Source organism: Rhea americana, unplaced genomic scaffold (genome assembly GCF_003343005.1).
Source record: "Rhea americana isolate MKP2758 unplaced genomic scaffold, rheAme1 scaffold_25, whole genome shotgun sequence".
NCBI lineage: Eukaryota > Metazoa > Chordata > Aves > Rheiformes > Rheidae > Rhea > Rhea americana.
This window is the reverse complement of record NW_028186368.1, coordinates 5,078,864-5,094,567: the sequence shown is the minus strand read 5'-3', so window position 1 is coordinate 5,094,567 and position 15,704 is coordinate 5,078,864. Positions and strand designations below refer to the sequence as shown.

The 15,704-nt window shown below is 33.9% G+C and overlaps 1 protein-coding gene across 1 annotated transcript in view; it reads right to left on the bottom strand.

Moving 5' to 3' along the window:
* The window catches only part of ASCC3 (activating signal cointegrator 1 complex subunit 3), a 258,777-nt gene that overhangs the window by 74,613 nt on the left and 168,460 nt on the right, over positions 1 to 15,704 (bottom strand). Inside the window, exons 17-23 of the mRNA XM_085306936.1 lie at positions 14,991 to 15,155; positions 14,227 to 14,313; positions 11,823 to 11,999; positions 9,641 to 9,866; positions 5,752 to 5,906; positions 1,808 to 1,906; positions 1,154 to 1,322 (exon numbers count right to left, since the gene is read on the bottom strand). Of these exons, the coding sequence (XP_085163062.1) occupies positions 1,154 to 1,322; positions 1,808 to 1,906; positions 5,752 to 5,906; positions 9,641 to 9,866; positions 11,823 to 11,999; positions 14,227 to 14,313; positions 14,991 to 15,155 (1,078 nt within the window). The remainder of the gene's footprint in view (positions 1 to 1,153; positions 1,323 to 1,807; positions 1,907 to 5,751; positions 5,907 to 9,640; positions 9,867 to 11,822; positions 12,000 to 14,226; positions 14,314 to 14,990; positions 15,156 to 15,704) is intronic.

The following is a 15,704-nucleotide window of genomic DNA, read 5'->3' as shown; positions in this document are numbered from 1 at the left end:
GGGAGTCATAAAATCTACTAAGGCAATGATGCCTAATATTCTTCACATGCTTTTCACTGATACCTTATGGCTGTTTTATCATTCCCACTAAAACTGTGATTCCTTGGGCTCTGTTGAGGAGAAAGAAGTTTTTTTGCCTAGCAGGGCCTCTACGTACTTCATTGTTGAGTGGGAACCAGATGGGAATTGAAATCAATTACCATAAATCGTAGAGGCTCCATAACTGGTGATGTGTAAATATCTTTCTGTTTCTTCTGAATAGTAGTCAGTGATCAGTCAATTAGACAAAAAGGTTACATATGCTTTTCCAGACAGCGTAGGTACAATATAACAATAGCTAAACACTTCACAAACACATGTGAATTTACGCATGCCAAAGAACAACACTGTATGAGAACTGCTTATTTCTGAATGCACTCACTTCACAGGCTGCTAGATGAGCCAAAAGTGATTACAGAGGAAAGGTTTTACAATGACATCAGGCACAATGAATGTATAAAGCAATTTATGTATCCAGAAAAAAGGAAAAAAAAAAAAAAAAGAAGCAGCAAAGAACACAAACATAGGCTTCTGTGCCAAGTGTTAAAAAAGGAGGGGGAGGAAAGACCATGCCTTGATCAGCAGTCTTGAGTTGAAATTAACTCAGTTAATGTTTGGTATGGTAACAGTGCTTTGCCATAATTAATTCATTTTAGTTAAAAAAAAAATCCTATTTTCAAAATTTTAACTGCTTATGTTTTTTCTTTGCAGAATACCATTTAGATTTTAACGTTCCAGTCTACCTCAATTTTGAACCAGCACAGAAGAAATGTAATGCTTACAAGTACTTAGATAACACATACTATAGCATACAGATTTGGCTAGTTTTATATGACAGTTTCAATTTGGCTATAGTTTATACTGATTCTGGGGTAACCAAAAAAGTCAGTATGACGCTGAGACAAAATAAGYTGCTTTTTAATCAGGAGTTCAAGGTTAATAAACTATCCTAAAAGTTTTGATTAGTGAAGAAATGGTGTCAATGACACAAATAYGTGACAAAAAGTGAATTTCCATACACTTTTCTATAATGAAGTAGCAGTTAGAGGTTTATTGCATTATARGGAAAATCTATATGAACCAGACAAACCAAAATGATGAGATCTGAAATTACCTGTGTGAGGTGGATGTCTCTCTGGAAGAATCAAATGCTGAAAATTGATGATACACACAGCCTCGGCACCTAACCATCTATCGGACACAGCTCGAATGTAATATTGAGAAGGCAGAGGTTCAAAAATTGGGATGGTGAACACCAGCAGCTGAGGTTCTTTAGTAATGACCTAGTGCAAACATTGTGTAGTGAATAACAACAATACAGACAAATCAATAACTTTATAAATCATTTAGTTTGCCTCACTTTCACAAGCATTACAAACAGAAAACAATGACACATGTGCAACCTCAAATGCAGAATGTTCACAGGTCTATATAAAACACTTCATCATTGTGAATGGACTTTGGTTCCGTGGACTTCAAAAGATAAATATAAAACTCCTCTTCATCTTTTTTTTTTTTAATAGACAAAAACATTACAAACTTTCTTTTTTTTTCATCTGGAAATAACTGTCCCGCCAAAGGAGGAGGAAAAAAAGCGACACCTGAGATTAGAAACATTTTTGTGGAAGCCCAAACTTATCATGAACAACTGAAACTGAAAACTTGTGTTAATGATTTGAGAATCTGGTTAGGTTAGAGTAGTTTCACATTACAAATCCCCATCTTATTATTTTTGCCTTACTATGATAGTCTGAATAAAATATGTTACCTGTTTTTTTTGAATGATGAAGTACTCTGAATGATAAATGTGATCATTAGYAGGATCTTCTACCCATATCCACCAGGGCTCACCAACAGTGCCATGTACCTTTAAGAGAAGAAAAGATAGCTGTGTTTTAGCTGTAATGAGGTTCTCAAGATTTGCCAGGTATGTTGGGAAATATTTCTTTCCTATATAGTCTAACAAGGAATATAAAAAAATAGAAATTGGAGATAAGAGCAATATAGTATTTCTAATTAGATCAGTCTACTAAAAGATTGTGTTTCAATAAAAGTTTGTTATTGTATATGTAATATAAATGAACATGATATAACTGTAACTGAAACTAGTGTCTATAAATAGACTGAATTCCCCAGGGTTTCTTCCAGACTCCTGAAAAACAWTTCCTTTTTTTTTCTTCCTTGCACTTCTGTCTCCAGATTCTGTGCAGAGAAGGATTGTCTGCTGCTGTCCACTGCTCATTTTTCAGACAAAAAATTTGCCTTTTCTTAGGAAAAACTGGATACTGGATTCTCCTCCCCTCTCTTTCCCTCTCCTCCAAAAAGATACAGTTAGTGGATTCAGAATGTTATAGTGTGAGCTATTCACTAGCATAGGTGAAGTGAGGCTATAAAGAGGGCTGGCTCTTGGTAAATTCTATATCATCTGACAACACTGTGTTACAGCTTAGATTTTTTTAGTTTGCTTTTTTGTGTACCTGAAGCCTTTTTAACAAATTATTATGCTTTGTGGCTGCCATTGAGACTACATGAGATGCTAAATCCAGAAAATTTTTTGTTTCTTTGTCAGAATAAATGATCCCTCTGCCAGCATATAAGCATTTTACCTGACACTATCTGTGGAAGAAAATGAAAAAAGTGCTTAGCAAAGTARTATGGAAGTCATATTATTAAATGAGATTGGATTTCTGAGGTTTTTAAGGATTGTGAGAAGGTACAAAAAAGTATGAAACTGAAAAAATGTTGGAATTATTCCTAACGATTCCCATGGTTAACATAAAGAAAMCACAAACTGCACAGTTACTTATAAAGGCAATTTTAACACTATAGAAATCTAGTATCAATTTACATAGTCCAATGTTTTCAGTATAATTCATTATTTTGCAAGTGCTGTAAAAACACTCTCTGAACGATCTTCTTGAGACAAAGGAACGTATTGTAGAACTAAAGTGTTTTTGTTTCTTAACGCGATTGCACAGTAGATAAGTAGATGGGCAGAAACAACTTACTGTCATTAACTTTCAATGCATTTGTATTTCATTAACAGCTTCAGTGGAAACTGAAGACACGACAGGCGGTGATACTGCAGAAAGACACAGTTCACTGCAGGTGATGTTTTGGAAAGTCCTAGCGGGACTATTACTTCATCAGAGCATAGGAGACTTTAAGGGTGAGAAAAAGAATTAAAGCAGAAGAGGAAGTTCAAAACTCAGAAATTTTATTATGAACTGTCACGGCATGTTTGTTTTGGAGAGTTCAGTGACAAAGATGCATGGGGAAAGAAGGGCAGTGAGGGCACATTCAATGCAACCCTGCTCAGCAGTAGCAGTTCTCAAGAACCCCAGGGAGCTCTTAAGAACTGGCATCTACCTGTATTTTGGGTAACCAGGGCCCTAAAACAGCATGTCTGATATGTGACTTGATGGAAGGTTAATTAATACTAGTTGCATGGTTTTGCATTTCTACTTAGACTCCTTCGTATTGCAATAAGGTGTAGTTGTCCTGTCTGGGTACGTTAATAGTCCGATCTAATAAGAATTTTCTGTTGAGATCTGGCTCACAGACTTTAACTAGACTTAAGAGGTCCTGGCACTGAAAACTACAGCCATTAAAGATCAAAATGATGTAATATCTCACATCTTCCAAACATATCTTGTTCTCTTTTCCTAGCAAAGGCAAGTGAAAAATTTTGATGTGATTATCCTATCAGAAAGTATACAGGTAAAGGAACACTCTTAAATAATCAATCTATCAATTCCAGTTTATTATTGTTTCATGCAGTAGAAATGTAGGTAAGCTAAGTGTTTCAGTTAAGTCTAATATTTTGTTTTTAAATATTCTTAATAATATTCTTCTATCAATAATATTATTATATTAATATTTAATATTGATTCTGATTTTACTTGAGTATTCTCATTTTTTGAATGGGAACTTTTGCCAGACAGTTTTTGTGCTAATTACAGCTATATCGATAAGTCTCTATAGTCTTCTGAGTAGCTTGGGAGAATACAGTGTGATGATGGAGAAGCATTTTCAGTTTCACTGGCTGAATTTAAAAGACAATTACTCATGTTTAATGACTATTAAATTTTTAAATCATTCTGTCTATTTACTGTGATAGAAGTTTCATTTACTAAAGGAACAATAAGTTCAACAAAACTGACAAAAAAAAATGCCTTAACAAAAATATTAGAAAGTTTTCTAGGTTCTCATGAGCAGCAATACAGAAATTCACACCAGAAGCGTTTCGTATGTTGAATTGACAAAATGCTCATCCTGTTTCTAATGTAGCCAGTAAGGAATACAGTGCCAAGGGATCATGGCAAAGCTTGGGCAAAAACGTGTTTTCTACTATATGTTTAGATGGTCAGATTTCAAATAAGAGAGTAGATTACTGTGCAGAGCCCTTTTCAAATTAGAACAATCTAGAAGAAGCTAGATTTTATAGAAAAACCTAAGAATGGATTCAGAAATTACTTCATATTATTATTATTATTAGGATACCATTTAATTAGAAGTACAGGTTTTATTTGTCTTTAATAGAATATAGACTCAAAAATTGTGGAAGCTGCATAGGTAAATAGATGAAAGACTGAATGATAAGGATTTGTCTAAATCCTTTAAATGTTTGTCGGCATTCTGAAATATTGCATATACATAAGGCATCAGTTATACTGATCTATATAYCAAGTTTTGATCTTTTGATCGTTAATCACTCCCTCACAATCTTAGTGAAGCTTCCAAAAAGAGAGGGGAAAAAAAAAAAAGAAAAAGTCTTTAGGCTTTTTTAGGCAAGAAAAGTCATCTAAATGTTTATGGAATAAAAACTTAATTCACTTGTGATTAATGCAAACTTGGGATCTAAGGGATTGTTGACTTAATATTTAATAAAAGAAGAGAAACTTAGTAGCCATTTTTCAGAATGATAATTTCTCTTATCTCCTAAGAGAAGGAAAAGACAAATATACTTGTCTATTGGGTATCTTTGCCTTGTTTCTGTAGAAAGTTTCAGGAGAAATACCAGCAACAATACAATGCCCCCACGTGGACATTTGTATTTAATTTAATCTATCTTAAACCTATTTCTAATCAACAGATTCTGAATCAAAAGGTAGGAGTATACCTAACTGCTCAACTAGTACAACTYCTTTTGTTTAAATTTGCAACGTAAAACACAGATGTGCAAAATTCCAAACATCCCCCAGCTCTTCTGTTTAGATAAGCAGGAGTACAAAAGGCACTGACCTTGTGAATGTACATTTGTAAAGCCATAAAGAGCAGCAGAACTTGGCATACAGGAACTGTGCTTTAAGGCATGAACTGTGTTTTCTGAGTTTGTCATTCATTCATAGTTCAGACAGCCACCTCCATAGCCTTCTTTCTTGCTTCTCCTTTTTGAGCACATCCCTGAAATCTGTGTGTGACTTACTACTATTAATATTCAATATAAGCACTTGCTTCAGCATGTTTTAAGCAGTGCAATCCTGTTACAGYTATTGTGAATAAAAAGACAGTGTTTAGCTGTTTTCTTCCACAAAATTCTTAAAGATCGTATCATTCCTATCACCAAATTTGCTTTTTAACTAAAATAATCTTTAAAAAAGTCTTTTTCAAACACCAAAGCTCTCCCTGTGATCACYACCTTTATCGCTGGAGGTAGCTGAATGCTTCCCTTCCTTCCTCCACCTCCTTTTTATTATTTTTGTTTTTTACCTGATCATTCCACGTGAAGTCAGGAGCAATGTTCAGCCGAACGCGGAGCACCGTGCGGGTAATTGGCTGAATTGTTGCTTCCATTGCGATGGAGGGGATTTGATGGACGCATTGTTTTACCTTTAACCCAATCTTCACATGATGCAGCATATGACCTGCCAAGAAAACATTAGGTGTAACAAATTTGCATTTACGGGGGAAAACAATACAACTCTGACTTTCAAATAGGGTCTCAGAGAGGAGTATTATTGCTTGCCCGTGTTGCTGTTAGGTGTGTAAATGTCTGACTCTCTTGACCTGGCATGTCTGAGTATTTTGTAATACTTAACTTGAATTAGCAATTTAGAGCTCAGAAAAATCAGTATTAACCCCCTCCATTGGCTATAACTAAGGGTTAAAATAACTATTAAGAATTCACACTGAAAGCATATTATGTCAAGCTTGTTCCCTTTACTGACTTTTTGACAAGGCTCTTACCAAGCCATATAGTTCTCTTTTAAAGTATGAAWACTGACCTTTTACTTAGTGAAGGGCACACATTTGAACTTCTGTAATTCCCATGGGGTAATTGAAAGTACACAGAACACTGTGTTTTCAAAAAACTGATGGGAGTGAAGGTAGTTAATGGCTTAAAAATGCACACAGCTAGTAAACATCTCTCAGCGGCTCTCATCTTTGAGGACACACCAGTGTGCAAGAGAGAAAAAGGAAGAACTAAATGTTGCAGCACATTTTATCTTCCTTCATAATCATGACTACTAAGGCAAGAAAGTGATTATATTAATAAAAAATTATTTCTTAGTTGTACTTTATAGCTAAAATATCTGTTCCCCTATGCTTCATTTTAAATACAATACAGAGTACTGGCGAATGTAGGCAGCAATTTCTAATTCATTTAGGGAAAGAAGGTTGATTTACCACATTTGCACTGAAATTGCTTTTTAAATAATCTGGAACATACTTTAAATGTAATTAGAATGGTTTTATGTATTCAGTATTAAACTACCTTACAAACGGCTGCTGGTGTTTTCTGATGCCATTATGTGTTTCTTCCCATGTACACTTTCTCATTTTAAAAAAAAGAGCGAGTGAGAGAAAGATCCTATTATTTATACTATGCGTAAAGAGAAAAGATAACACAAATCTTTTCGTGATATTTTAACAATTTGAACTAAACTTAGAAGTGTAGAAACCTTCAATTAGCAATTCTTTTTGTTTTCCTTCTTTGGTTTTTCTTATTTCATAAATTGGCAGATTTTGCCTGAAATAAGTGTTTATCTACAATATTAGGCACTGAACAGTGCTCTTGCTTAAGAAGGAACTCTCTAATCTAGGAASTTTACCCTATATTTAATCAGTTTAGTGTGCAATTGTAAAATAAGTACATCTTCAGCAAATGCACTRTTAACAACCAAAATAATTACATTGGTACAAGTTCACAATATAGGTAGGATTATAGCACACTTGCACTATTGCTAGCTTTTGCAATTACAGCTAGAACCTCACAAGTCATGTGAATTATTCAAATATGTTACCTTTTTCACGCCAAAACATCACTGTCTATACCATGATATGTGAGGTGAACTTCTGTGTTTGTACAACACACACCAYTGGGGGTTTGTACACATATCTGCTGGTGTAAATGTCTCTTCCACCTTCTGCTCACGTAAGATCATTGTAAAATTCTTTCTTTTTCTCTTTTTCTTTTTTAATAGTTATATTAAGAGAAACTACAAATGACATTTGCAGACGTCCTGAACAAAAGCTGGCTACCTGAAAAATAGGCATACTGAACAAAAACTGAAAGTTTGCTTATTCTACAAAGACTGTCAACTGTACTCCGAAAACTGGCACTGTTTTCCTCAGATATTACAGGACTTCTTGGCTTTTTGGAAACTTCATGATTACATTTTAATGTGCGAGGAGATCATTCTTGTCTAATTCATGGCACATTGGAAACCAGGATCTGTGCAGACAACACTCTGCTCATGCACAGGGATTGCCAGCACCCACTGACACTTTTCTGTCTCCCTTAGACATGGGATGAGTTAGACTGCTAGCTCCTATCTTTTTACGTCCATCTCCAAAGTCACAATAATGTTTAAAAAGGAAGAAGCACTCACACTGAAACTAGCACTAAGGAGGCAGACCGAGAACAAGCCAGCAACTGGAAACTGCTGCTTTCCTCATTTCAACTTGGCCTTAAACTAAAATAAAATWAAAAAAAAAGAAAAAAAGAAAAAGCAGAGAGTGCTGCCAGGCAAGCGTTTTCTTCAAAGCCTTGGTGGTAGAAAAAGAGGATATACAGGAAGTAGTATGTCAAGTAGCAGTACTTCTCAGAGATGCATAGATCAACTTTGGTGTTTATAAGACTAATGAATATGAGATATCATTACCTATAGTCACTAATGACCCACTTCACCTAAATGAGGTGAAATCCTAAGCCTCAACTCTTTTTAAACTAAGCTAATACGAAAAAGGTCCTTCATGTAACATTTTATATGTATCTTACTACATTTTCATCTTGTAAATACTCCTTCCACTAAGCTGAAGGAGGAGAAAATTCGGTTATGTATCTTAACAAAAATTTGTTGCTTTGCCAAAAGCAGAGATGAGGAGAAAGAAGCATAAGAAAGAAAAGAATAAAAGCACTAATACAACGCACTGACAATTATTTTAAGTGTTATCAGAATTCTACACAAGTACCTAACAAATTAACATCTTGTAAGATACAGCTTATGAATAAAAAAGCACAATAAGGCCAGTATTTAAATAATGTTTCATTTTTAACACATTTAAAATTAATATATCTTATAAAAACAAAGTCAGCTTTTGAAATTTTCTTATACTCTCTTGGTTTAACTTATTAAATAAAAATAGAGTCTCAAATTCTGTAAACTTTTAACATTGGTTCAACTTTTTTGAATCTATTTTTAGGCATGTCACAAAGCTCCCAAAATTAGATATGCATTCCCCTGTCAGCTGAGAAAAATATCAAGTCAGAAGTCATAACCTTCTAAAAAGTAGCAACATTAAAGTGTATTTTCTTTCTAAAATTAGGATTTTTTTTTTTTTTGAAAATGGCCTTTTGCTTCTTAACAGCTTTGTGTAACAGGTACAGGTAGACAGGAAGACAAGATCTAAAGGATTCCTTCCCTCTCCCTTCCCCACCTGGAATCAGAAGAAAAACACTAGGATAGTAAAAAGATAGATACCACACATAGGGATTTGTTTTTTTCAACTTCAACTAGTTGGTGGATAGTTTATGCACAACAGTTTATATACACATACTAGAAATTGTCATTATTTCTATCAGTAGGCTTGTGAATTTTCTCATTATCAATGTGTCAAACCCTTTAAAAAATTCCATTAAGGTTTTGCTGCAACGACACCAGTGACAATGAATTCTCCATGTTCAATGAAAATTAATGCAGTGTTTCAGAAGCAGGCCATTTATTGATAGTATACCTGGACATAATAATCTGCTTTCATTCTTTTTCACGTTAATAGTATTTCAGAAAAAAATAATAAATGGCCAGATTTTGCCAACTGGCAAAAATAAATAGATGCCTTTTATAATAGTGTATTACATAGTGTGAGTGAAAAAGGAATCACAAGATTTATATCAACATATTCAGACACATGGCTATTCCACATGCTTTCTGGGTTGGTGGCACATGGGTCAGCCTCAGCCTCAAAGCTGTGCAGTTATACTACAAGCTGTGGAGACTGAATAAATCTTTATATTAGCCAGGCCGTAATACCATAATAATGTGTTTACCTGGCTTCCAGACCAAGGTGGGTTTATTATTGAACGGCTCAGATTTAGTTCTAAGTCTGCCCATAGTTTACTACTTGTTTAAGCAGATCAGCATTGCTGATTTCTCACCTATTTCATCTTTTCTCATGTCCTTCATCTTGTCTACAGTGAGATTCTTCTCTTCCAACTTTGTGAGGACTGATGGTGGTAACACTGAGAACTGTCTCAAAGGGCTAACCCAGCCCCACAGCCGCTTGTCAATGACTTTGCTGAGATTCAGCAGTCGATATGTCATTGCAGGCCAACGTTTCCTAAGGGCAATCTCAAACAGAGCTCGAACAATACGAGCCGCATTCTGAAGAGAGAAAAAAGAAAGCACAAATGTTGCAATTCACTCAAGCATTCTTTGTAAAATGAAAGGGATCCCATAAACTGATCTTTGACAAACCATAATAATAGATTTTTGTTTTCAAATTTATTTCAAACATTTTTGCAAACTTTATTTTTCTACCACTATTTAATGGCAGAACTACCTCATGACTGCCTAAAGAAATTATGAAAATAAACGTGCAAATAAATTAAACTTGTAGTGGCAGGTCTGCTGCAGAATTTGATCACAGTTATGCTAACACTAGGAAGTCCTATACTGATGGAGTTCTGAATGAAATTTACTTACCATACCTAATATCCTCCTCTGTCTCCCTCCATACAGTATACTTGGGATAACTCAGTTTATACTTGGAAATTCAAGCTTTAATTTTTTACCTCTGTTGTGCTTTTGTAACAGCTTCCCACTTCACAGAAAATTATGCAACACTTGCACAGAAGCTTAACAGTAGTGATTTTTACAATTCACCAAGCCCATTGTACAAATCTGCTTTGGAATTGGAAAATTAATTATTAACATAAGCTTGAAARACACCAGTCTTATTCTGAACAACAAAGTTATGGTATTTCTTTCATAAACTTATGAAGTGCTGTTAAAAAGCTTTTGTTGTTGTTGTTTCTTTTGGACTACCAGTACTGTGCCTGGATTAGCAATTCTGCTCTTGATTTCATTGAATAGAATACAATCATTCTCTACTGGCTCTGCAATGCCAACAGGAATGAAAAATAGAAGATTATTTGTCTATGACAGGAAGCATATGTTACTAAAGAAGCACATTTCTTCTGCTTAGAAAGGATGAACGATTTTTTAATAGTGACTTCCCAAATTAAAAGTTTCACAATTTTTAGCTCTTGTTTTACATACACARTTTATGAAGGTCTGAGAAGATGACCATGTTGCCTCACTAAAAATGCTATAATTGAGAAAGACAAATGAAAGGAATTGCCTTGAAAGCAAAGATTAAAAGAATCATACTGAAGATGACCTTAATGTACAAGTACCACATTTTTTTATGATGTGTGTGCAATGATTTCAGGCTACCTCATTTAAATCTATACGTGCTATGAAACGTAAACACTGCTGAAGAAGGAAACATTACCATGAAAATATTGCCCAAGAGTATGTATGCTTTTCAATATTTAACTCTCATCTTTAGCAACAACTAAATATTATTTTATTATAATTTCTTCCCAAAATGTTGTGGATTAGATAAAAATGATTCAACGTACAATGTTGTTAAAAAAAGGAAAAAAGAAAAAGAAAGAGACATAAGATGGCCTAAAAGATAAAGCTAAAAGGTAAGCAACCAGTTCTGTGTCAGACTTCTAGTTCTCGTATTATTTTGTGTAATAGCTAAATATGCTATAAAACTAGCAACCATTCAGGTGTCAAATTAAGCCAAGAAACAAATATATTGGCTAGTATGTAAATCTACATGATAAGTGTTAGCAATAAAATTGTAATAGCACATCTTTCTTGTGCAAACCAAGGTTTGTAAATAAAACACATTGTGTTTTGTAGAACAAAGAATAAAAATCCACAAAATAGATTGCAATAGTTGTACAGATAGATAAAATACCTAATAAGTTAAGAATAATATTTATATACACTAATACTGAATATATACAAGAAATTCTTAATATTTCAGATAATAGATAATACACACACACAAAAAAAGATCATATCTGAATTTAACAAAAGATACACTAGTCTCCTAAGGTAGGCTTTTGCAAATCTTTTCTACTTTCTACTGGTGTCTTAAAGTAAACAACACAAAAAAGGCTCTGATTTTCAAATCACTTTGCATAAAAACAGGCAAAAAAGTTCGCAGATCGTGGCTTACAAACACAATCCTAAACATTTGGGAGAATGAAGAGTAGGAGGCACAGCAACAGATACACAAAAATTATTCACTATTTTTACCTGTGCAACATATGCAGAATCTGAAATAAGGGAGAAACTGTCCATCTCCCCTCTGCTAATATATGTTTGAAGGAGGATATTTATTTTTCCATAATTATTTTCCACACCTCCCGGAGCAGGAAGTTCACAGAAATCATTCAGTAAGGTATCCAGCTCTTCTATTTCTTCTTCTCTTACCTAAAACACAATTATGTATTATGAAGAGGCTGAAACAACTTGACAAAAACTTTTATACTGAAATCAAATTTCTCGTATATCATAGTTAYATTATTTTTAAATAGAGACTCTAGTTTTAAGAGGGAAGAAAAAAGCAAAACCAAGTCTTCCACAATGTAGTTAATAGACCGTAATTGAAACTATCTTAATAGTGACATAATTACATTTTATTATTCATCACCATCTATTAAGGTTGTCATTGACATACAAAAATTTGATATGCCACAAAATTGAATCTTCTGACCCTACCATCCTTCTTCTGATGAGATTTCATTTTTTATTTGACCAGAGTAAAACCTCTGTCCATCTGGATTAGGGCWATCTTGAATTAACATTAAATGCATTCATTATATTACATAGTTTGCATGTGGCATAATACATTTTTAACTCAAAACTGTGAAGTACTATGATTCATAGCATTAAAGTTTTCACTGTTAAGAAGATTAAGTCTTAAAATGAGTAAAGAAATATTCATATCTATGGCTTGAATAATGCATAACATTTCACATTCTCACTGATGACCCTCACACAGGAAAAAACAGCATAAATCTACATATTCTTTGATTTACTGATAGTCTGTTAGTGTAAAACTTATTCAAAGAGTGTAAATGTTTGGTCCCTGTAGGGAACCAGCTGAAAGTAATTTCCATTTGGACCTGACTACCTGACATAAGGAAGACCCTAAGGCAGGTGGGTTAAAAGCCCCCACTCTTCAGCCCCTGGTCCTGCAGGAAGGAAAAAGATGAAGGACACAAACATCATGGATAAGTTCAACGTCAAGGGAACATTATTCTCTGCATACAATTGTATTTTCAATAATTGTTTTCTGCTCTTGCATAGCGTAGTACAGGTCAAATCCTGACCTTCATTTCAGCTACTTGCAACTTACCCATCTCAAAATACAGACYTTTGAAAAGTATTACAGAAATGTTTCATATTAAGAAAAGTCACAACTYGTATCACACAGAGGTGTAAAAACCTGAGTTATTCCTGTGCAAATCAGTTACCAGTTTTAGCACTCAGAGCTGCACAAAAGATGAATCACAACAATATGTGGATTGGATATGGTGTGGTGCTAGTGAAGGCTGCAATCTGGTAAGAAGAGCCAAATAATATAAATCTGAGAAAGTAAACTGGAAAAACTGCATTTTAGTCAAGAAGCAACATCATTAACTTTAATACAGATACAGAAACATATTACACATTTTCCTTATGCTCTCCTTTTAGATATTTAATTATGCTAAACTTAGATCCAACAAAATACCACCACCATCATAAAAAAAAAAAAAAAGGTTTTCATTCCTAGACTGTTGTATGCATCACTGTGAAACCTCACTGCTTATTATCTTCTATAATAGACGAGGTTAAAGAAAAAATAGAATTTCTCCATCAGAGAGATGGTAATACTTGCACAACGTGTGCAAATATGTAGATAGAGAAGGATTCACACTGCCAGCTCTCAGAACCAGGTGAATGACAGCCAGCTCTGATCAGAAAGTTGTATAATTGTGCCAATGAGCCTGAGCTAATAAATCCTACTGAGTATGGCTTGCACCTCCGTAAGACAGATGGAAGTGTGGGCAAACAAGCTCATGCAATTTGCAATGCATTGTATTGTGTCCTGCCCCCCAAGAGGCATGAGGAGTGCAGGAGTTGACTCAAGTGTGATAGTACAGTAATCTTCTAGCTTGCACAACAGAATCTGTGGAAACAAGTTTCTAGAGTTCAATTTCAAAAATATTGCCCCTGTGCCTGAAGTAGGTCACAGAGTTAAATCCAGTGAGTCCTGCCTCATTTCTGGTAAAGCAGATTGCTCAGGAAGACACCTGATTTAGACTTCAAATAGAAAAACCCTCTCATCCCTGGGTGCACCATTCTGATGAACACTTATATTCACCTGTTAATAACCGAGGAGCTGAAAAGATCTTAAAAGCATTTAAAAGGAATTTTCAAAGATCCATAAATAGTTATTAAATGTGTACTATATTTTAAGATGAAATACTTAAAAATTTAAATGAGAGTATATAGAGTCCTTGGCAGTTATTCCTATTTAGAAAACATTTTATAATGATTTTAATATTTAACAAGACTTGGATCTATAGAACGGGCATTTACTATTCATGGAGCGAGTACTATAGAAGTGTCTAGTTCTAAGACATACTTTCAGTATGAAATGATACAACTTTACCTTGATCTGTTCAAATTCTTCAGCTTTTGATACTATAGCAAGAATATCACCTTCTGTTTTATGAGCATCAAACAATTCATTGAAAGTCTATTAAAAATAAAATGAATCGATTTAGTATTGAAAATAAAAATGCATAAACAGCATAAAAGTAAGAAACAGTAACCAAGATTTTAAAAAACATATAACGTTAAAATATTAATTAAGGTTAAAATGATTTAATGCCCTGATTCATCAGCATTTATTAAAGAAAAATTTTAACTTGCTACAAAAGAAAGATTTCAAGATGAATGTATACCTAAAATCAAGCTTCCAGCACTACACATATATTTCCCTTACGCATTTACATCACAACCCGATTACAGTGCCAAAAGTTGTTGAACATTGTACATGGCAACCTGATAGGCTTTTCAAGCAGAAAAACTTTTTTTATTCGACTCTATATTTGAATATTCTATTATATACCAACAGCTGCATGTATTGGTGATATCAAAATGTTTCTTATAATTCATGTATAAGAAGGCAGAGACTACAGAAATCTCAAGCTCATTTCATATCAAGTCTAACCTTTCAGTTTTGCTTTATACTTTGTTTCTTTCTCTTTCTCTCCCTTCTTGTCCTCCACATTTTGGTAAACATGTTTTGAAAAGATATTGAACAAATCAGCTTCTGAACAAATCAGCTACATATGCTGTAATATCTTACAACTATTTTAGGTACAGGTTCAAAAAGAAGGAAAAAATCCCCAAATAGAACAATATATTTACCTCTATAGTATTATATTTAATATAGTAGTGGCTGGCAGTTCTGCCTAAATCTGTTGAGGAAAAAAAGCCAGTTCTTTCTTCAAAGCGAATCATGCGGGCTTTGTCCAGTTTTCTGCCGACTTCAATTACCAATTGTTCTCTGTGCTTTTCTAGTCCTGGATCCATCTAGAGATCAAGCACATACACATACATTTATTTGAATAAATGAAAAAAGAAAGTGTTAAATGGAACATTTTGTTTAGGTATTTCTGTCCTCAAAAGCCAGAAACAAGATATTTGCAAAAATAAAAAAAGGACAATCAAGTCAAAATATTCTCACTAAGAACAGTTACATTGATATATTATCCAAAAACTTTGACACATTATAAAATAATCAGAATAATATTGCTTTTACAATGCTTTGAGACTGTATTAATACAATGTAGACTAATGATTTCACTTACAAACCAGCAAGATGATTACAAAGTAAATTTGCATTAGAGTACTCAAATTTTTAATGAAAGCATACTCTCAATGAAGTTATCATCACAGTATGATTTCATAAAAAAGTGCAATTTAATGGTGTCTCCTATTTATGATAGTTTTCAATGAAGATATATCCTGTTTGGGTATCTGACATGAGAACAGCTTAGTTGTATCCCAAAGTGAATAAGCTTCAAATTGGATGTCTGAAACGTTTACTGAGAAAAAAGCTCTAATGCCCCCAAAAGGTTT